Source organism: Typha latifolia, chromosome 3 (genome assembly GCF_019914945.1).
Source record: "Typha latifolia isolate L0001 chromosome 3, TyphaL0001v2, whole genome shotgun sequence".
NCBI classification, from domain to species: domain Eukaryota; kingdom Viridiplantae; phylum Streptophyta; class Magnoliopsida; order Poales; family Typhaceae; genus Typha; species Typha latifolia.
The window spans coordinates 2,984,306-3,007,216 of NC_133088.1; the positions used below are offsets into that span (position 1 = coordinate 2,984,306).

Genomic DNA, 22,911 nt, shown 5'->3' on the forward strand with positions numbered 1-22,911 from the left:
TTACCACCCTTAGATAGTGTTAATGAAAAACGACAAAAAATAATTGTTGCTTCAAAAAATAAAGATAAGAAAAACCCCTAAATAGCTTAAATTGATATATGATGCTCACAGAATTTTTCTTAACAGAAAACCCTAATGGATAAGTAATAGAAAGAGTATTTTAATTTTTTTTAATAGTTAAAAGAGTCAATATATTACGAAAAACAAGTAAGAAAGCCTGCATAAAGTTCAGAAAATATAGATATAATTATATCTATATAATACCTCTTTCCTGGAGCTTATGGAGCTTAACTGAGGAAATTTTTATCCTTTTTCTCTGATCAATAGTAGATTGTACTGAAAACCAAAGAGCAGTACAATCATGTATATGATGTATAATATAAATCTCCAATAAATCTTTCTGTAGAATAAAATAGAAACACAGGTTATCCTATCCGTTTTATTTTCTTCTCTTTTCTTTTTGATTTTTTTTTTCTATGCAATCCACTGTGAGATTAACTTCATTTGAACAACAGCAACTTGGTTTAACAAATACAGCGCTTGAAATTTCTTAGGGGAGGAATCCTACTAGACAATCCCGAACCAAACAGGGAAGTGAGTGCATCAACTCTTTTCCATTCGCTTTTCCATTAACATGTAAAAAAGAAGCAGCAGAGAGGCCTTCCCAGAAATAGATCAAAAATTTGTATACAGTGAGAATGTGTATAACCAGTTTATTCATCTGGAGTTAAAGTTCAATCAAAAATGGACTTACAGATGGGCCTAATTTGTTGATATATTTACCTCAAAATGTTGACACGAGCCCTACACCTAGCTCTTCCGCTAGCTCATCCCATAACGGAAGCAAAGTTAATACAACAAGAAATACGGCAAATGTTAGGCTCGTTCTTCTCCATGTACCGACCTCAGAAACATCATTTAAGCATGGCTTCTCCGGTGATCTCTGAGATCAAATGGATGTTTTGATTAGAGGAGAAAAAAAGTTAGATTGGTTTTTGTCATGAAAACACTTATCTTACCTGGCATATTAGCACGTACAACCCCCAAGGAAGCGACAAAGGTCCTCCAAGCTAGGAAGGAAACAAACACAGCTTTAGACTTTCTGTTGTTCAAGTTAAACTGCAGGAACAAGTGGGATAAACCTATACAAATTTCATAAAAAGGTAAACTCCAAACATCTAAATTTTAACACTAGGAAGCATAACAGGTAACTTGGATAAAGTTCGGACTTCAAAAACTAAGAAAATGTGCTATAAATTAGTTCTGATAATGACCACCTTAGCTGCCAAGAAGCTGCCTGATAGGAGAAGCCTAAGCACTCATTTCATATTATTCTCATGTATGGGGGATTTCCTTATGATTGACTTTACTGAGTGTTGAGTCACTTTTAGCTGACCATCTTCTTATGTCTAATTTTTTCCTTCAGATTTAAAAGTCTAGCTTGTTTACAATAATATTTTCTCTGTTTCTTTTTTCCAATTCGAAAATGATATGGCATGATCAGTTATGAAGCAATTTTTTCACAATAGCCATTTGAACTTCACTTCAGCCAAGCAATGGTCTCTTGGCCCACCTGGCTGGTGTAATGTTCAACACTGGAAGTTGGGAAAGAGACGGAAATCTGGCCTGGTAGGCCTTACCAAGATTTTTTTTATATATATAACTTTTGCACCTTAATCTCTGGGTCCACTCAGAAAAGAACAGATAATGCCAGTTGCCATTCTACATTTCTACCCATCTGCTCCTAAAGGAAGTAAATTGGCTGGAAATAAAAGCATATATGAAAAACATCAAACCGGGCCAAGATATGCATATATTAGTTGCTACAAATGCATCGCAACGAGTTAAGCAGATATACCACTCCAAGCCCAAGTAAGCAATAGGTAGTCAAGCCAAACCCAACCAAGGCATCCTTCCCAAAAGCACCCTGTTACAATTTAAATGCCAGTGTCAAAAGAAATGCAATTATTCTGGAAAAAAATGTTGAAAGATGATAACTGGATAGTGTGCAACAAGAAGCAACTGACATAATAAGGAGCATAGAAGTTTTTACAAACTTCTCTTTATTTCTTTTACACATTAACTTCTTTTCTTTTCGGATGACTATATGAAAGAAAAATACTAGAGCTGCTCTCCACTTGGTGATTGGACTTAATTTAGATTGACTTTTCTCTTCTGATGATATTAGACTTGTTGTCTCTCACTGCTCATCTAAGTTTTAAATTATTTCACTTTCTTCCACTCACAAGAAGAGTCAAGAGTCTTCCCATCTAAAATTTGCACTGAATCTTGATACATGTGAGAAGAAAGAATCTTACTAATAAAATTCCCACACGACCAAGATCATTTACTGCTTCTGGTGCTTATAATCTCTGGTGCACCTCATTCATAAGCATGAATTTTTCAAACTTTAAAGTATGATCTACTGCAAGCTAGACCACAGGTCAAATGAACTTGCAAGAAGCACGACAAACTTCATAAGCTTTTACCATACTTCAGGTTTAATTCTAAAGTACTAGACAAAATTTAAAGTTGATAAAGGATCGATTCAAGGTTTCTCAATTTTGAAAGGCCAAATTGGCCTCAGATACTTCATAATTTCAAAGTAACTATACAGTTACTAGAAGCCTGTGGTCTTATCTGTCACTATCCCTAGCAAAATAGTCTGTAACTTGAAACTACACAAAGTTATTAGACGCACAGGATATCTCAAGAAAATGTAAGGTGAGGTAGCTGATTATTCATACTCATAAATATTGAAGTCTTCAGATTTCCATGAAAAGTATTATATTCTGTCTGTTTCTTGATTTATTTATAACATGGTTCTATGATAAATCTCCAATTACTTTCCAATAATATGTATTACCTGTAAAGCTCTTCCACCATCAAGGCATCCAACAGGAAGCATATTAAAAGCTGTAGTTGTCAAGCCACACCTGCAATATTGCACCAGCAATAAGCATTAAGATGTGTGATATACAACAACTGCAAAGAAGTAAAGGATGAGATACTTCACCAGCCTGCAATTACAAGAGGATGTATAGAGACAGTAGCAGCATGCATAGCTCTGCAAATTAAGATAAGTTTGACATCAGATATGATAGTTGTGGCCGGATAGAGTAAGCAAGCCTCTTATGTTCCCACAATGAATTCCTTGAGTTTGTAAGGTTTCAAAGAACATATTATAATTTAAAAATGGTTAAAAAGGTTGTGAAAGTTAAATCACAGGAAGAAACATTGCTCCATAAACCATAATTCATATATTTTAAATATCATTGGACTAGATAAGTTTTATATGTTATGACCAATTATCAAAGCACACAATTTTTGAATTGTTACAAGATTGCTTCTGTAGCTGTCAACCATAGTAATATGACATAATCTGGATGGTACGGCAAGCATCACACTACCATAGTATTATAGTATTAATACAATTGTACAGATACTACTATTACAACAACAACAAACAATAATGATAATGGATATATTCTCACTCAAAAGATAGATCAGGAAAAGCATGAAACAAGTACACAGCAGATTCTAGGAAAACATAGCATCCTAAGTAGATGTACTGTACGTCAAGAGATAGTTCTCAGTCTTCTGACTTCTGACAGAATAATCAAGCTTGCTTTTAGTTTATTGGACATAATAACTAATTGCCATGAAATTTCTATGAAGAGGTTTGTTGGTTTCTGCACATCAAGATATTGAAGGAAGAAACATACGTATATCCAAGTGTAGCTCTGCTAATGAGTCCAAGCAGCAGTGAGCCTTGGAAAAGCATACTGGGAACTTGCACTAAATCTCCTGTGCCAGTTGGATTCGATGAAAGCAACAACCCAACAATGAACATTGAAAAGGACAGTGCAGCACCAGCCAAAGGACCAGCCATTGAAATGTCAACCATTGCCGTTCGATCAGGAAGGATGGATTTGAACTACAGGAGTTAATAACGAGAATGAGACAAAATGCCACCTAACATAAAAAATATAAAAGATTATCTATCAGCCTTATGATGCAATACTTTAACATAGACAAATACCGAAGAAAAGAACTGGTGCAAATCTTTAGCATGTGAACTAAAAGCAGGATTATCATTTGACGTTCTGGAGTATCACCTCACAGAAACTAAATAGTAAATACTATGAGAGGAAAGACGAAGAGTCTGCATAAGTGCTAAAACATTATACCAGAAAAGAACTAAACTATGCCATTTGTACATCCAAGAAGCAAAATAGTACCTTCCTTATGTTCCATAAACTGAAGTCTAATAGATGGAATACATGCTTTTGATAGCCGTATTGCAATATTTCTTCCAGATTATTATTAGCTATGAATGATTCTAGATTGCTCCACTTTCTTGTACTTAAAAAGATCTTCAAAATATTAAGCTATGTCACTACAGAAAGATTGCCCAGGTCTGTTGGAGAATACACCAAAACAAGCGATGGAATGCTAACAATGAATTTACTGCATAAGGCCATATCCTATCAGCAATCTTTCTAAAGACCATATAAAAACTACAGAAATATACTACTTTAGATCATGAACCAGATATTTCCAGCAGTCAATCAGATTTACAATTCAAACTTTTACTTTGATCTATATATCTCCGGATCAATCAAGTTTAAATTTCTCATTCAGAAGTGCTTACTTGAGTGATTGCACCAAAACTGCCAAGGGTAATGTTTGGAATGAAGTAAGGGATGCTCAATTTCACTTTCCTCGGAAATGCTGCCAAAAAATGTCCAACTTCCTGTACATAGAAATATTAAAGAAATTATAAGAATATACTTTATCAACACAGCTAAATTTAAAACACATATCAACAAGAAATAGTAATGCAAACAGAGAACCTGCTTGACAGTCATAGGACAGCTTTGGAACTCAGTTTTTCAATTCGTTTACAAAGATAACTACACCTGGCTTCAGATCAGTTAAAAGATATCGGCATAGCAACAAAAATATTGAAAATGTAAAATTGTAAATACTCCTTTTCCTATACTTTTCTTTCCCTGTTTCTGACTTTCTGGTAGTTAATAAGTATATATGTACAAGATAAAATAGAATCAGGCAAAAGAATGATCTATGATGTAGGAATTAACCAAGGAAAAAGTTTGCTTCCACATGGATCAACAAAGTGTTCAAGCTTACAGCCTTATGTTTGAGAAGCTAGGAGCCTGCATAGGTGCCTTAAGATGATTGCAGAAATCCTACTCTTCAGTGGCTCCTTTCATTTTGTTAGAAAACCAGCATAAGATAAAGTGTACCTTCACCAATACATCCTAATGTGAACTTCAAGAAACTTGTGATTATCAACCATGAATAAATACGAGTATGAATTGCAGATTATGATGGTTTATGAGTTGGTGTTGTTGGGGCTACTGTGTGTCACTAGTGCAAATGGCACTCAGTGACCCTGATGCGAAGATGGCTAAATCATTGTCCACCCCACTTCCAGAATATATGGGCTCAATGGAATTCTAACAAAAAAAGGCCACACACACTAGATTCTGAACAATAACCCAAAGGCAGTTCTTCAGTTGATATAGTCAGCAACTTCTCTACTAAATAACAATAAAATTGGCTGAGTAATCTTAGCATTACCAAGTAGTTGTAATCCTTAATTTAAATAGGTAGAGGCATGCATATTTGTAGTCCCCGTAACTAAAGATAATGAAAAACAGAATACGTTGTTCTCCATATACCAAGTCATGATAAATGCTCATATAATCGGGGGGAGAGAGAGAGAGACTGAATCTTCCAAGTTAGTCATGCATTCAAGAAAAATCAGCAGCTTTAACTGGAAAAGTAGATATGATATATGAGAAATGAACAAGATTTGTGTACATGAAATAGCTGAACACCCAGGACACCATATGCCAGTGGTAAGGCAGATTCCACAAATGGGAGTAAAAGCTGCATATCAGGTGGTTCGGTAGCATTTGGATCTGTGAAGTACTTTACTACTTCAGGTGGAAGACTCTTTATCTGTAAAAATGTTAGAACCAGTCATACTTTAGAAAGAGCAATATTTGTAATATTTCATATAAAAGGTAAAAATTCATAATAAATTGATTAAAGAGAAATGACCATAGCGTACCTGAGATGCAATCCCTAGCTCTACACAGGAGCCAATAGTAAGGACAAAAAGAAGTACGGAAATAACATATTGCCATAGTGTAGTAGGCCCTGGCTCAGAAACCTCTTTCCGCAGCAAACCAAAACTAACACGTGGGCCACCACGTGGATCTGTTCCTTCTGAATTGGGCTCCTCAACCATGAACAGATTATATTTGTCACCTGTAACTTCACGGAGTTGCCTCTGAAGTTTAGAGAAAACATCTTCCCTCTTTCCACGCAGGTTGCCAAGAAAGAGAATGCCTTCACCAAGATCACCAAATGGCTCTTCTCTGGTCACCCAAAAAGTTGAGTATCCAAAAAGCTTTTCTTTGATAAGCTTGACATCAGATGGATCTACCTTCTCAGGTCCAAGGAGCTCCATCAGCTTAATTGAATCAACTTGAAAGCTACTATATAGTGGTCCCTCAGAGGATATTCCTGGTGCCTGGACAAGATGACAAAGGAAAGAATAAATAATTAGGGGATCATTTATTCTAACACCATGGAATAAGCACATAGATCTATCTTCCCCTCTATGTTTCAAAGGCAGATCCCATTTCTATTAGAAAAATTGGCATAAAGCAAAATTTATAATAAGCGTAGAGAGAATCTGGAGATACAGCAATATTGTTTTGTCTTAGTGCTACAAAGAGGTGAATTATTCTGTATTTGCAAGCTTAAAGTACAGCATATATAGTAGATCACCTTACTTGTCAACCAACCTACTACTTATGCATAAAGTGGCTTTGTTAAGGAACACGGCGCCAGTTCAGTTTATTTTCAATTTTCAAGTTGACAGTTGTCAACTTGTCACAAAAGATCTTCTCCTTCTCCCATCAGTTGCTTTTTACCATATTACTCCATTGAGAAAGGCTAACCCCAAGATTGTTGTAAAAGGCATCATTTAACATAATAACTATATACTCATGAAGCAGGGAAAATAACCAGTTAGGCTAATAATCCTCAAACCTACACCCAAAAGCCAAGGAAGTAATTTCCTAAAACTCGTAATGGACCAATGCATGTGATATCATAATGTCCCTTTACATTCACGACTCTTCAACACTGTGAATTTCATCAGCCAACCTGTTTCCAAGGGAGATGAAAGTAATTCACAAGTGCACATATTTATCTAAAGGACACGACTTTACAGTTATCTACAAGTGCAACTGAGTTAATATACAGATTGGGCATGTTATGAACTCTGCAGAAAGTACCAGAATATGATATTCCCAAGACTCAGAATTATAGCACTAGAAAATGCAATCCGATATTCTAATGATCAGCATCAAAAGTGTTACAAAGCTAGATTATAATGCATCAAAGAGCAATGCCAAAAGTGTGAGACTAAATACCCTTGACGAAACTGACGCCGGGGTCTGCTCCGACCTCGCATCATCACCGCCCACCCTCTTCTCCACTTCTTCGGCAGCATTACTGGACGTACCGGTCCTCCTCTCTTCTCCACCTTCATTCCCATTGATCGAGAAGCACCTTAACCCATCGAAACGCCTCCTAAACATCGAAATCTCCGGCCTTTCCTTGCAAAGGAAGCAGAGATTCCTCGAATTCCTCTGCAGAATAGCTGAATTCCTCTCTCGAAAGCTTCCTCCCGCGGGGAGCGGACGGAATCGGAAGTTTAGATTGAGGAAAGAGGAGCTGGGGAGGGTTCCCATCGATCAATCGGGTTAGGATTTGAGAGGTTGAGGTAAAAGAAGTAACTCTTAGTTTGATTTTGTTAGGGTTCAAGGGGAGGGAGGTGGAGAGGAACGGAAGCTGAGGAAGGAGGAGCTCGCATCTGAGAGAATCGTATCCGGTTTTAAGCCACGGCACGTTGGTTTTTGGCTGTTCCAAGAGCGGGGAGAAGATAGGGTCGAACGTAACGGCAGGTTTTCGTGTCTAATTGCATCTCTTATCAGGTGTTTTGGAGAATGCCGTCCGTTGGATTCATTTGTTGATTGATCCATCGGTGCATGGGCGGTTGTACAGATGTACGACGAATTAAGGACATACAGTTAACTACTACTAGATTCAAGTTACACAATATACTAAATTCTGTAATCTCTTAATTATTTAATTACTACTTTTGTTTTTTTTTTTTTTTTTTATTGTTTGAGTCGAGATTTTTTTTTCTAACACATATTTAGTACTAAAAAAGTAATATTTTTATTTTTTGAAATGAGCCATCTCGAACATAGCCGAGCCGGCGATCAATGCTTCGGCCCATGCTATTTAGACTCATCTCAAGCTCGAGCTTCAATTGAGTTTGAGCGAGTCAATTTAGTTTTAGTTCATTTGATGTTATCTAGTTTACACTCATAATTTTATCATTAATTTATTTTTCTTTTTGTCACTAGAATAAATAAAATGGTCCCTATAAAACCTAAAATTGATAATTCGAAGGTCGCATGATATTATTTAATAAAAAAATCTAGTAAATAACTAATAAAAAGATATTTTAGAGGTTTTACATAATTGAGGTGGTCTGCGAGTCATAAAAATAAATAAAAGAGTTACATAAAGTTAAAGTAGATGTGTAAACTTTATGCAATTCGAACTAGATCATATCACCTTAAAAAATCTTGAAAAATATTAACTCAATGGATTGAGTCTAATTATCTTATTTAGTTATTTGATTTATTTATAACCTTACTAAGTTAAGATTTTATTTAATTAGCTAAATTTAACTCTGCGTAGTTTCGGAAAAATATTCGCAGAATATTCTACAAATATCTGAATAATATTAAACTAGTTTGATAAAATCGCCAACCTCCAGATGTACAACTTTGGTATTCACAACTTCTCCAGAGAGATTTATCTACAGCAAACAAAGGATTAATCAAAGAAGATACGAAGACTAGTTTAGTTAAATTTACCTTTTGATTTAATCTCTATAAATAGTGCCTTATGGCTTGTATCTCAGGCATGCTTAGAATAAAAGATTAATTGGTTTTTAATCTCTCTCAACTAGGCCACTGGCTTCTACATTTTTTTCATCCTCCTTTACCAACCCCCTAGTCTCGTAGGGCAGACCTAGTTCTCTTCTTTGTCTCTCTATCTTAATCATCTCTATTTTCTGTACGATTTTTATTTTTACTCACTACCACAATTATAGGCCAATCAAAACCTTTCAACCATTTATTGCATCCGCATCCACAAGCCACTACCACCATTATCCCTACCAGTGCCACTCTATCATTGTCGGCCTACCACCACCATATCTCACTTAGGAATCTGTGCCTCCATCCACAGATCCCAAATCATGTTCAAACCTAAATCTCAATCGCTACAAATCAGATCAAGCTTATTCGTAATAAAACTATTTTATTTTAATAAGAAATATAAAAATTACCGGTCTACAACCTTCAAGTTGTATCTAATTATCCGGCAAAAATTTAGTCGGACTCTTTAAACCGTACGGTTTTACAATATAATTTTTTTAAATGAAATCATCTAATCCTCAATTTGTTTTTTTTTCTAAATTTTTTCATTTAAAATAAAAGTGAAATAATTTCTAGAGGCCCTAAAATTAATAACGAAAATATCTCATGAAAAAGGTATTTTAGATATTTTACATAGTTAAAAGAGCTCTACATATTACTATGTCTCCAATTATTTTAGATCGATTAGTAAACCTAGAGAAGTCTCACACCTTTTTCTCGGTGTAGTTTTAGTCCTCATCGCCAAATTTATCTTTGTATAGGAATATTTCGGGTATCTTATTCGATACCTAAAAGTATTTTTGCACTATTTTTAGATTAATATTTTTTAAAAAAGTAAATAAATAAAGGAGGAGTCTAATATATAAATTGGTCAATAGTTAGGGTGTATGTGTAATTATCCCAAAAAATATACCGGACTCGTATGGTAAACTCTCTATTCAATCGCTGGTTTCGGTTCATATAAAAGTACACGTGGATTTTCTATCCTAGTCTCCGAACCGGTGCCGCGAACGCGCGAGGGTTGGAGGCGTCACGGCTCCCTCTTCTAATTTTCCTCGCTTCTCCTCCCTCTTTATCCCGGATCCCAAAATATTACGAGAAGATCGCAGAAGCTTCATCCGAAACCCCCTTGAAACGCTTGTTTTCCTTCAGAAATTCTCAGCAATTGAAGAAATTTGAAAATTTTATTGGATTCTAGTTAGGGTTTCGAAATCTATCGAGCCGAAGAGCTGCGGGTTTTTTATGCCGGGGATTCGATTTTTACCACAATGACGCTGATTCCGTCGTCATCCAAGGCCTTCGTTAGGTTTTTGTTCGGTAGAAATCGCTCTTTGGATCTCAGGAGTGGGTTCGGATCTTTGGGGAGGTGGAGGGAGAGCAATCGGAGGTGGGGCTTCTTCTCTCAGACCCGATGCTTGAGTACCCTCTCGCGCATTGGCAATCCGGGCGTCCGCCAACATGCCACTAAGGAGGAGGCGCCGGTTAGGAGTTCACCAAGGAACACTCAAGCCAGGTGGTTTCTTGGGTGTGGGGATGGAGACGAGGGAAGTGTTCTTTCAAAGACTTATGAGGAGAGGCGTGTGATGGGGTATGTTAGATGTACATCTATCTATATCTCCTTGAATTTAGCTTTTCAGTAACCTTCTTGTTTCAGTTCTTATGGCTTTAACTTCTTTATGCCTCTGTAATCTTCATTGCAAGTTGGAGCGGTATGTGATTATTCTGCTTCCATGTTCATCTGTAGGAGTATATAGAGCTTTGTTATCTTGTTGACTTGAAACTTAGACTTTGTAACGATTGTTGATTTAAGGCTCTAAACATATTGATAGCAAAACTTGTTTTCTGATTTAACATAGCTATTTTAGTTTTGTACAGTTTGCATTAACTTACAGTGCTAGGAAATATTGAACATTTTCAGAGATACTGATTACCTTTATGTTTAATTATATTATTATTATTATTATTTTTTTTTCATTGTTGAATGTGATATATTACTTTTACCTCTTTTATTCTGACAACAGTAAAAATTGGGGATGAATATTTCTTAGTTACATATTGTGCTCTAGAATGCTAAAGGGTGCTGCAATAACCAGGTACTCCCCAGAACAACTTTTTACAGTTGTTGCAGCTGTTGATCTATATGAGGATTTTGTGCCATGGTGCCAACGCTCCAGGGTAATTAGGCGCAATAGTGATGGATCGATTGATGCTGAGCTGGAGATTGGTTTCAAGTTCCTTGTTGAAAGTTATGTCTCTCATGTTGAGATGGAGAAACCAAAGTATATAAAGGTGATTCTCATAGACGGTTCTTTACATTCTCTTTAATAATAAGCTGGTGAACTCCAATAAATTTTTCAGCTTCCACAGTTCCAAAATAAAATGATTTAACTGCAGGAACTTTGTTATAAGTATTTCTTTGATACAAAATAAGATGCTCAAGAGGAATTGGTCACTCTAGGAATCATGTTCTGAAGCAGTGACCAATATCTGTGCAGGTTTTAGGCATATGTTAACACCAAGTTACAAAGTATTTGGTAAAGTTTTTGTTTGATTGACACTGCCAAACCCTTATGCATTAGTGAATTATCTATTCTTTCAACCCAAAATTTTACTCAATTTTTTTTAGAAATCTAACTGACTCTACTCTAGAAGTTCTTTTCTTATGATTGTTAACTGATTACTCTAGTTCATCATAATCTTGGTTCGTTTGCCCATTTTCACATGTTTCGATTATTAGAGGACTTCTATGAGTTGATGATACTGAGGTTATATTTTACAATTTTTATTGGATTGAGCTTTGGTTGACAGTGAGTCTAGCGAATGTTGTTTTACTTCAGCAGTGAGAGCCATTGCCATGATACATCTACCTGTGGAGGTCACCTCACCTGCAGTAGTGTGCCCACTATATTCTCAAAAACATGGTTGAAGTGCCATAATTAAATTGCCAAACGCATTAATTAGCAGAGTATATATTCAGTTATCTTTATAATGCTATTTGGTGGTGTCCTAACTATTGAGATTAGCCAATTCAAGCATGCAATTTTGGTATATGAAGGTCGGGACTGACAGCTTTTCTTCCTGTGAACTCATTTGTATAATTAATCAAATATCACATTCTTGCATGACACCATCATGTAGTTGTTCATTGCGCTGTTTTCTTTTGTTGCATTCCTTCTCTCATGTGAGGCAAGTTCATTTACATTATGAAGTTGTAGAAGTAACTGTTCAGAATTTTATTTTCTTCACTGCTAGATGGTCCTGCAAGTATGCGGTAATTTAACGTTATTGTCTATTTATCTGGAATGAGGCTCCAGAAGTTGAATTACTTGAGTATTCATGTTAAAGAATGCACCATGTACATCACATACATTGCATGAATAATTATGCCCATGCTGAAGATAATTTTCTCCTTGGTCTACATCTGAATATCAACCATCTAGGATTTCTGACTTTTCCTTTTCCCCTTTTATTTATGATTAAGTTATACACTTATACTTGATTTTCTTCTCCCTTGCTTCATTGCTTGTATAATTTTTATCGTGAGATTGTTGTTAAATATGCTGGAACTAATCAATGGGCATGATTTTGTATTGGTTTACAGACAACTGCATCACAAAGTGGCCTTTTTGACCATTTGATTAACATTTGGGAGTTTAATCCTGGTCCTGTTCCTGGAACTTGTGACCTTTATTTCTTTGTGGACTTCAAATTCCAGTCACCACTATATCGCCAGGTACAATTGGTTTCCTTTCTTTTTTCTGTGCTCTTCTTTTGGCACACATTTGAACAGGTATGCTTGGAAATCTTTATTTCCTCAGTGAAAGGTGAGTTAGATTTGTCAATTATTGTTAGATTTACTTAAGGAGATTGCAGTGGTGATGATTGGCTATTCATGTTTTACCTGTTTTGGTTTTCCTTTGTTCTTTTCCTCTTTTAATATTTTTTGTATGACAGCATTAAATTATCCAGTGCAGGTTCAGTATTTTTCTGAGTGCTAGCATTGATTTCCTTGTTAGCACTACTCGTTGTTTGATGCATCTTTAAGTCCTAACTTATTATCAATATTTTGTTGCACACTTGCACATGATTATGCCATGAAATTAAGCTTATTTATTCATTTGCTATTTTGCTTGTTCTCCTGCATGGAGAAGCTTGCAGTTGATGATGCTAGGCTAGGGAGACCTAGTAGGATTTTGTTTGATGTCCACCTTGGTTTCTATATCTTTGTCAAGAAGCATAGGTTTACTGAGGAAGCTGAACTTTAGATAGAAGGTGTGGGGGAGAAAAAATAATTTTCAGGGAAAGGCTTAAGGAAGGACGAGAGCTGCTTGTCCTTCCAAGGGAACCTATGAGTAGCTAATGTCTTTCTTGATCTGTTTAGCTGTCTTCCTTTTCTTTTCCTCTTTCACTGGGTTACCTTTGAAGAAATTTATTCCATGTATACTGCTTGTTTCATTTGAATTTGATTCTTGAGTAAAACCCATAGTCAAGTGAAGGAGCAAATATTGAGTGCTCAAATGGTTTTGTTAGGAGTAAATGTTTGCCATTGGTCCTCAATACTTTTGATTGTAATCACATTTGCTAAGAAGCTTATATTTTTGGCTCTGACTCGATACTGACTTTCTCTGGCAGGTGGCTTCCATGTTCTTCAAGGAAGTTGTTTCCCGACTAGTTGGTTCATTCAGTGACCGCTGTCATAGAATCTATGGTCCTCCAATCCGAGTTCTTGAAAGTACTTATGGACAAAGCCGATGAGTCTTGTTAGTCCCATTTAGAAGATGATAGCAAACTGCTACCAAATGATATTTGTAATTGGCTAAGCAGCAGGGCAATTTGAACTGCAACTGCGGCAGCATCTGATCCTATTATTTTCTGATAAGCTTCATTATCTCCAACAATTTGTTCTCTGGACAAATTTTTCCCCTTTTTGGGCTCTGAAAATTGTTTATAATTCATCTGGAACATGTGTTTCAGACATATCATTTTGTTCAGATATATAAAATGTTCTTTTACATCTATGCGGCTCACTACGCAAGAACGTTCATATATTATTGTTACAATGCAAGTATTCTATGCTATTATTAACCATCTGGAGCTCAATCTCATTGGTTCATGAGGGCGAGAGGATTATTCTTGTTTGCTAATCGACTTTTCTATTAGTAGGTTATTACTCCTCATTGCCAATTGTTGAAAGCATGGAGGAATGGATTCAAACAGTGTGATGCACATACAAATTGGGTGTTTTTTTTTGCATATCACCCCTTATATTTTAGTTTGTTTATATTTCAGTCTATTGCAGACTTGCAGTCAACACCCTCTTTTATCTTTTTTGCATGCGGACTCCTAAAGTTCCTTATTCACGCATATACTCATCTAAATTAGATTGTTAAGTAAGCCACTCAAAATCTTATTTGTTGCATGGATTTTCTTTCAGATCTTATCAACCACGAGTTTAAATATGAAATATTTAATAAGAAAAAATATAAACAATTTTGAATGAATATATATGCGAAAACTAAGATTTCTTTTTAAAATTATTTAGACTCTGAAGCTCCAGTAACAATATAAGCTTATTGGCTGTCAGGGGTTTCTCGGCAAACTCTCATGCTTCCCGAATCTAAGAGGACGACTCACCCCTCCCAGCTCGAGCATTGGGCTGAGCTAGTCTTCCCATGGCTCCCCCCACCTGACCTCGCCGCCGCCGCCTCCACCTGCGACGCCTTTCGCCGCGTCACCGCCACAATCACCTATCGCCGCTCCTCCGACGCTGCCCGCGGCCTCGAGACCCACTCCATCCCTTTCCGTAACACCGTCGACTCCCAACCCTACTCCTACTTCCTCTACTCTCCCTTTTCCCTTATCTGTTCCTCTTCTACTCCTCTCTCCCAGCCATGGGGAGGAGTAGGAGGAGGAATACCCACTTCGATTCCATCTTCTCTTACTACTGATCTCTCGAACCCAATTGTGGAAAACGCATCTGGATGCGATTGCAAGGTTTGTTTCAGGAAATCGGAGGTGGATTTTGAAGGGTGCCCGTGTTGGAGTAGAAAGGAGGAGGCTTTTTTGGGTTTGGGCGAGGAGTTGGAGATCATTACAGAGTGCGGGAAGAATTGTGCTTGTGGATTGGAGTGTGCGAGTAGGGTGACGCAGAGAGGAGTTTCGGTTCAGTTGAGGATTGTCAAGAATCGGGAGAAGGGGTGGGGGCTGCACGCAGCGCAGTTTGTGGGGCGAGGGCAATTTGTTTGTGAATATGCCGGTAACAGCTGTTGTGATATTTTTATTTTAAGCACTTTTCTCTAAAATAATTGGAATGGAATACAAAATGTCATGACTCACGACAAATGGTAGAATTTAGTTTGCCATTATATGACTAATTACTTTTGTAATTTGGATAACATGAGCTTCTAGCTTCTAGTTTGATGCAAACTTAACAAATTAATCAGAAGGTTAAATCTATGCTGATGTTTATACATATCTTTCTAAGCTTAGGAGGTGACTTCTTGGAGCTGTATTCTAAAGTATCTGATAATAGGGTGCATTTGATGTCTAAAATTTGTCCAATTCTTCTTAGATGAGCTTTGCACTACTATTTGCCATGTTTGAATAAATTTTTTAACTTCTGCTAGCATATATTCCCTACAATGAGCAAAAAGTTGATTTTTTTTTTTAGACTTTTTTATTTTATTTCTCCATTTTGTAAAGGAGTTTAACTTATCTAGTGAAAATTGTCATGGTTAAGCGTGCAGAGATTGAGAGATAGAGTAGCAGTATCTTTTAATTCATTTGATAATCCCTGGTTCTCTTTCAATTTCATGCAAAATACAAGATAATGTATATTCTAAATTTATTGATTAAGGGAAGATAAGGCCTTCCAAAACAGTATAGCAATTTTAGCTATCTCAAGTTTATCAATGACAAAGATGATCATGGAAGGAACAGAGTGGGTACCCCGGCTTCTGATTGTTTTGTTGTATAACTGAATCCTAGGGTTTGTTTTTCTATGAGCTATAAGTTTCACAAATTTTACAAGCTGGGCTCTGGCTATATTATTCTCTGGAATAGGTCATTATCGACTAGTTGCCTAGACGGCTAGACTGGCTGACTGATTTTTTTTTGTCATATCTAATCTTGTGGGCTTCCTGAGTTTCGCTCTCTTGGTCCCATATATTGGTAATAGTAATACTGTTGTTTCTACAGGTGAGTTCTTGACAACAAAAGAAGCTAGAAGGCGGCAGAAGTTGTACGACGAACTAGCATCTAGTGGCAGATTCTCTCATGCACTTCTGGTTGTGAGAGAGCATCTCCCTTCCGGCAAAGCATGCCTAAGAGTGAATATTGATGCAACAAAAGTAGGAAATGCTGCTCGCTTTATCAACCATTCATGTGACGGCGGAAATCTACTCTCTGTCTTGGTCAGGTGCTCTGGATCATTGCTTCCAAGACTTTGTTTCTTTGCAAGTGCTAATATAGAGGAAGGTGAAGAGCTTACCTTCAGTTATGGTGATGTTAGGCTTAGGCCAGGTGGTCTGCCTTGTTTTTGTGGAACATCTGTTTGCTCTGGCATTCTGCCTTCAGAGGAGACTTGAATTCATATTCGAACTTAGCAGTAACCATCTTGGACTCTTTGAAACTTTTCATCCCTTTGCAACTGCTGGTAGATAGAGTTGGGTATCTATCAAGATCGGTATGAAGGCTTTTATGGACAGAAAAGGTTGTCAGGTATATTAGATTATTTGAAACTACATACTTACATAAAATGCTTTAGAAACTAAAGTCGTAAATTCCATGTTTACATACGTTGAATCTTCTGATTTTTCTTTTTCAAATTTGAATGTTGAAAGCCTTCCATTCTCCACTGTTAGTTAATTAGTTGATAATGTTGAGTTTGCTGTGTCTTTTTGGATGGAGGGTGTGAAGCAATGTTATTCTATCAAACTGTAGTGAGGGAAGTCTAGCTCGGCTTCTCAGGGGAGAACCTGAGTGTTTCCATCACAAGGATATTAGTCTAAAGATGTGGTTAGTGTTTATACATTCAAGTAAAGATTAATTAAACATAATTAGTGGTCATCTATGAATATTCCATTCCTTTTTTTCCGAGAGAATTGGACTTTTATTTATTGAAATAGAACGAAACAGGGGGGAGTGAAGAAAAAGGAAAGAAAGAAAACAGAGCTATACAAGCGGAGAATGCATCAAATTTTATTGGAGAACAAAGTGGAAAGGAGGAGGACTTCCATCTGTTCAAATCTCTGGGAAAGAGCTCCGTAGATCTGAGACGGTGAGTGCTCCTTTTCGTAAGATGCTTTTGTTCTGCTCGCTCCAAAAAAACCTTACCAAAGAAGATCTAGAAAGTGGTCGGTTGCCTTGCGGGAGCACGCAGGAATTGATCTAGTTCTCCGGTGGGCCTAATTTGCAGCGAATGCTAGAGAGTTTTTGATCGAAATAGATTAATTTTTAAATTTGTTATCAAATAAGATTTAATTTACTAATTAGTATTTTTTTCTAAGGTAAAATACTGAACTAATCATCGTTTTATGTATATAAATATTTTTAGTTTAATCTTTTAATAAAATGTCTGACGAGAAATTTTTTGATCAATGTAATATTTTTGTTAGGGCTAGAGTAAATTATATCTTGTAAGTTTGATTGATAATTTATTTCGAAAAAATATATATATAATTAATTTACTTTGTCGCTAATTCGGAAGCTAGGCGATAAAGTTAATACTTGAATTCTAGCCTGCATATTTTGTTTAGTCAAATCACTGGATTCTTGGTCAAACGCAACGACCTAATTGAATTAAAAGGCAAGGATAAGAATATATCCGTCTATTTAATTAACAAAAAAAAAAGATGAATATATCCATCCAGGTGTGCCTTTTACCTCTGTGATCAACGCATATGAAGCATTTGACTCTGTGACTCGTGAGAGGTTGGAGGAAGACCACATCAACGCCTAAAAACATAGAAGAACCATGGTCAAATTACGTTCTACTATTTTAATCACAAAAAGAAATTACGTTCTACTATAATTAAAGTTTTGTAAGATGTTAACATCTAATAAATTATCATAAGGTAAGAAACAAAATACAAATATTCTATTATTCTTTTCATTTTCCCATATGTAAGTCACCAAGTTTTACCCCTGTTGTAGAGAAATTTATATAAAAAAAACTATACATCCTAACTTTATAATCATTCACACTCTTCGTTCATTCTACATTTTGTTTTTAGTGACTAAGAATACTGAGATAATTTTAACCTAATAATTATTAATGAGATAGAAATTTTTGTTGCTTTTGAAAATATTAACATCATTTTATATTTTATATTTACAGTCGATCTAACTAACTAATGTCAGAGTATTTTTGTGGTATAAAAATCAAAATGTAGGGTTAATAAATATCTATATGAGAGGATTTGGATGATAATAAAAGCATAACTAAAGGTGGTTTTGATAAATTTCTATACAAACTATAACATCATTAGTTTAGCTAGCTAATCTCCCCGAGTAATATGTACTAATGACATCAACTAGAAAGTGAAATGCTCCTCTAATTCGTCCTTTCCTCTCTCTCTCCTAACCTTCTTCTTTGGCTCCTATCGCGGGGAATCCGGCGGAGAAGAGAAGAGAAGAGAAGAGAAGAGAGCCCCCTCTCCCGTGATTAATTCGCGGTGGCGGAGGCGATGTCGACGCCGGCGAGGAAGCGTTTGATGCGTGATTTCAAGCGGCTGCAGCAGGATCCGCCCGCCGGGGTCAGCGGCGCGCCACACGAGAACAACATCATGCTGTGGAACGCCGTCATCTTTGGGTAAGACGCCTTGGCTTTTTCGGAAATCTAGGAAAAGCAAGTATTGGTTCCTTCAATGTTTGGGTTTTGATTCGCCTCTTCTTGGTTTGCAGACCCGATGATACTCCATGGGATGGTGGTGAGTTTGCTGCTCTCAGCCCGATCTTTCTTAAAAAGTTGTAAGATTTGATTAGATCGACAATTTGAGGTGCACGAAGATTTGTGCTTTTGCGGGTCCAAGATGATTTCATTTTTGGGAATTAGGGTTATCTTGGCGATGTGTATTTGGGGATTTGTAAGCCCTTGTATTTCTTTACAATCTTGCCTCAAGGTTTCCAGTTTCCTGTGCAAAGATCAGTAGTTTTGGATTTTTGAGAATGGGGATTGGGGATGGATGTCTACTTGATCTTTTTATGAGATAGTGTTTAGTTTCTTGGACTATTTAGACAACCATTCTGTATACAGATTGAACCAGCACCTAATAATGTACCCGTGCTGTTGAAATCTTGGTCCTGTTGTTTACTAACACCTCTGGTGTTTCTCCAGGCACATTTAAACTGACTCTGCAGTTTACGGAGGATTATCCTAACAAACCGCCGACAGTCAAGTTTGTCTCGCGGATGTTCCATCCAAATAGTAAATTCCTTCTTCTCCCATGAATTAAGTTGTTATTAATGTGTTTTACCATACTTGAAGCATATTAGCATGAATCCAATTCCGTTGCTGTTTTGTTATTTAGACTGCACTTTTCTAAATGAGGACTTCATTGCAATTGTTTTTAATCAGTCTATGCAGATGGAAGCATTTGCTTGGATATTTTACAAAATCAGTGGAGTCCGATCTATGACGTTGCTGCAATACTGACTTCTATCCAGGTATTATTTTCCGGTAATTGTTGTAAGAAGACTGGTATCTTTGTTTTTTCTTCTTCTTCTACAGCTTTTTTTTTTTTTTTTTTTTTTCATTTTCAAACTACTTATTTGGAGAGCGTAAGCCTTACTCAGGAAGAGATAATTTTCGTGTAGATATTGTGACCAAGATTTCATCAGAGGCACATGCATAAACATCAGTTGTGTAAATCATATGTTGGAAGTTCAAAACTAGGTTTTAATACAAAGTATTGTTGTTTCTATGCTCTATACCCTTACTTGCTTTAGTTTTGTAAACAAAGAGACCTTTGTTTTGTATAAGAAACCTAAATGTACAACAACAGTTGGTAGACTTGATGTGTGTAAGAGTTCTTGTGATTTGAGGAAAGAGGTTGAGCTTTCCCAACCTGCAAAAGTGTCCAAATAATCTTCCAGTCACAGTTAGGATGCAAAAGCTTTATATCCTTATGTAGCATTGTATTTAGATTAGCCAACAATTGGATTAGTAAATTCCTCATCCTTTGTATTCTTTTGGCTTCTATTTTTGGAAGTTTATTGAAAAGAATGATTATTATATAAAGTAGGTACAATATCAACCGAGCTTACAGTGCCCACTGTTAGTGTCCACTTTGTTGATCTTTCTTTTTCTGTAATTAGAAGTATGCTATTTGGACATACACAAGCATTTAGAAATTGGCTGTGACTAGCAACTAGCAAGCATATATACAGATCATATTGGAATATCTGTTTTAAATATGCATATTTAGTACATTCATTGAGTATTTGTCATGAGACCCAAAACTTTATACGAGTTTTGCTTGAACCAATAAGCTTGTCAAAAATGCCTTCATTTGAATACACACTAATTGGCTGGTATGCAGAAGAATGCATGCTTAGGAGGTCCAAGCCTATGCTCCATGCACATGCATGCAGATGTACATTATTAGTGCACTTTCAAGAGATTGAGGCTTAGAGTATAAATTGTTTATGTCTACATATGGGAAATATTTTGGATATTTTCTACTCGGGCATCATAGATTAAAGTATAAGATTTCAACTTAATGCAATATATCATACCTAGTTTCCTCTTCAAATTTGTGAAGTCTTGTGTAGGAGTAATACTCTGAAGATACAACAAAAGATGTGGAAATGTTCTCTTTGTTTTATTTTAAAAAATAATAATTATTATTACCACTATGGTTATTGTTAAATGGAACAAGCCAAGACCTAGAGCTGCAACTGGAAGGCTCTAGCCTCTAGGTATGGCAACCAAAATGAGTACTATGTATCTTCATTCCTAGATGTGTAAGATTAATTAACTTAACCACGAGCGGTGCCGTGCATTTATTTTGGTAAAGGTTGGATGGCTTTATGCATGGCCTTCATCTTCATGATGTCTACTGAAGCATTTCTGTAATACACGCATAGACGTGCAAATCACACACAGATAAATGTTGGAGGTTAGGTATAGCTCTTTCTGAAAGTTTTAAGATACTATAATCATTCATCTTGAGGATGGTATGTTTGGGCTCTTGAGTAATTAACTATATCCAAAGAAGCAAGGTCCACTTTTAACTTGAAAATGATTAAAAAAAAAGTGTAGCACCTCCTATGACAGGTGTTTGTTGAAAAGAAAGGAGCCAGCAAACCTGTAAGATATCTCTTTGGAAATCCACAGACCATAGTATACTTCTTATATACAAGGGCTTAGATACATGCTCATATACTTGATTCTTGACAGTATAAAATTGTGGGACATGTTATGTTAGCATGTCTCTGCTTTTCTTAGTGAATTTTAAAAAAAAAAACTCTTATGGACTATGATGTTTGTGTTGGTTAGATCTTCTGTTGATTTTATGGCTACAATTGTCTGAGTAAATATGAAATATTTCCTGGAGAAAGAAAAACAAATTCCCTAGATAGGTATGAAAAAGTAGCAAGAATTTAGAGTTTCTCACCTCTATCAGTGCACTAGAAAACCTGATGTTTGTGAGAAGTGAAAATGAGTTTGTCAAATAAAATAAATTTGTCAACCACAGGTAGTTTATTTGATGATGTTAGTGCCTGGTAATCAGGTAGTTAGCTTCTATCTAATTCAGTACTGAAAACTGGCTGCTTTGTTAGGTTTCTATCTTATGATGGTGTACAAATGAGTGAAGTGAAATATTTTAGTTCGCTGCATTCAAATTTTTTAGCAACTAACATTTGTTCTTTTCTTTTTTCTCTATCTGCAGTCTCTACTCTGTGATCCAAACCCAAATTCTCCTGCAAATTCTGAGGCAGCTCGAATGTTCAGTGAGAACAAGCGTGAATACAACCGCAAGGTTCGAGAAATAGTGGAGCAGAGTTGGACAGCTGACTAATGGGTGACCAGTATCTGCTACGCAGAGAGGTGCATATAACAATAAGACTCCCAAATATAGCTTGGTAGATAGTCCTCTTGAATGCTTATCTAGATGACTTACCATGGGTGCACCCGCACCCTTGTATCCCCATGTTGAACCCCTTTTATCCGCTTATTTTGTATGTTTCTAGTACGCCGTCATCCTTGGTATGGATCGGATCGAAGTGTCATTCTCATATAAATGTTCCTATATAAATTCATATCCTACAATGCCCCAGTTGATTGGTCTTTCCTAAACAAGGGAAAACTCTTGCTCAAAGGTGATATAGGCAGTCCTTCAAAAGGTGTTTGTGTTTTTGTATATGATATTTCTGAAATTTATGCAGATTGTTCTTGACCAAGTCAGCCAGACTTAAATCTGGCTTTTATCAACAACAAATTATCTGCTTAGTTTAGTCTCCTATTAAGCTATACAATGTGACGCAGCTGCTAAATGCAGCAGAGCAACCGACTAGTAGGCATCTTTGCTAGTCTTCATCTTCACCATATCACGAGAAAAGCAACTGCAAGGGTTGGCATGAGAGTCAAGCTCTGCCAAAGCTGCAGTGCAGAAGGCAAGGTTCCTCAGCTAGTAAGAAGGATTCAAACACACAGTACAAAAGTTCAAACAATTAATAGCTCTCTTTTCTACCAGTATATATATGGCCATTGAAATGCCAAAACAATAAGGCTTTCGTCTTCTGGAATCCCTAAGCTTTCTTCTCTCTCCCTCTCGAACTTCAATGCTCGTCCTTTCCCGAGTTTTCATGCTCCTGGACGTAGGACTGGTGGTAGCGCGAAGCA

At 36.4% G+C, this 22,911-nt stretch overlaps 4 protein-coding genes across 9 annotated transcripts; 3 read left to right on the top strand and 1 right to left on the bottom strand.

Annotated features, from left to right (window-relative positions):
- Positions 1-599: 599 nt before the first annotated feature.
- Positions 600-8,028, bottom strand: LOC140785188 (probable zinc metalloprotease EGY1, chloroplastic). The gene is made up of 10 exons (XM_073132956.1): positions 7,479-8,028; positions 6,104-6,568; positions 5,851-5,991; positions 4,655-4,756; positions 3,726-3,937; positions 3,017-3,067; positions 2,867-2,936; positions 1,859-1,927; positions 1,020-1,070; positions 600-943 (listed from the first exon to the last, which is right to left on the bottom strand). Exons 1-10 carry the CDS (start codon positions 7,797-7,799, stop codon positions 785-787), a joined length of 1,641 nt encoding a protein of 546 aa, XP_072989057.1. The 5' UTR covers positions 7,800-8,028; the 3' UTR covers positions 600-784.
- A 2,003-nt stretch (positions 8,029-10,031) lies between these two features.
- Positions 10,032-14,081, top strand: LOC140785370 (uncharacterized). The gene is made up of 4 exons (XM_073133255.1): positions 10,032-10,653; positions 11,159-11,354; positions 12,667-12,798; positions 13,698-14,081. Exons 1-4 carry the CDS (start codon positions 10,334-10,336, stop codon positions 13,818-13,820), a joined length of 771 nt encoding a protein of 256 aa, XP_072989356.1. The 5' UTR covers positions 10,032-10,333; the 3' UTR covers positions 13,821-14,081.
- Positions 14,082-14,621: 540 nt separating this feature from the next.
- Positions 14,622-17,663, top strand: LOC140783849 (histone-lysine N-methyltransferase SUVR3). Of its 6 annotated transcripts, none has more exons than XM_073130931.1 (4): positions 14,622-15,321; positions 16,263-16,784; positions 16,974-17,081; positions 17,192-17,663. In XM_073130931.1, exons 1-2 carry the CDS (start codon positions 14,670-14,672, stop codon positions 16,649-16,651), a joined length of 1,041 nt encoding a protein of 346 aa, XP_072987032.1. In that variant the 5' UTR covers positions 14,622-14,669; the 3' UTR covers positions 16,652-16,784; positions 16,974-17,081; positions 17,192-17,663. The 6 variants fall into 6 exon arrangements, with proteins under 6 accessions (XP_072987032.1, XP_072987030.1, XP_072987031.1 ...); XM_073130929.1 differs by having other exon boundaries at positions 17,202-17,663; XM_073130930.1 differs by having other exon boundaries at positions 16,983-17,081; positions 17,202-17,663.
- A 902-nt stretch (positions 17,664-18,565) lies between these two features.
- On the top strand, positions 18,566-22,411 carry LOC140783850 (ubiquitin-conjugating enzyme E2 2-like). The gene is made up of 5 exons (XM_073130933.1): positions 18,566-18,876; positions 18,969-18,994; positions 19,402-19,491; positions 19,642-19,730; positions 21,959-22,411. The coding sequence occupies exons 1-5, from the start codon at positions 18,752-18,754 to the stop codon at positions 22,085-22,087; spliced, it is 459 nt and encodes a 152-aa protein (XP_072987034.1). The 5' UTR covers positions 18,566-18,751; the 3' UTR covers positions 22,088-22,411.
- The last annotated feature ends 500 nt before the right edge of the window (positions 22,412-22,911 follow it).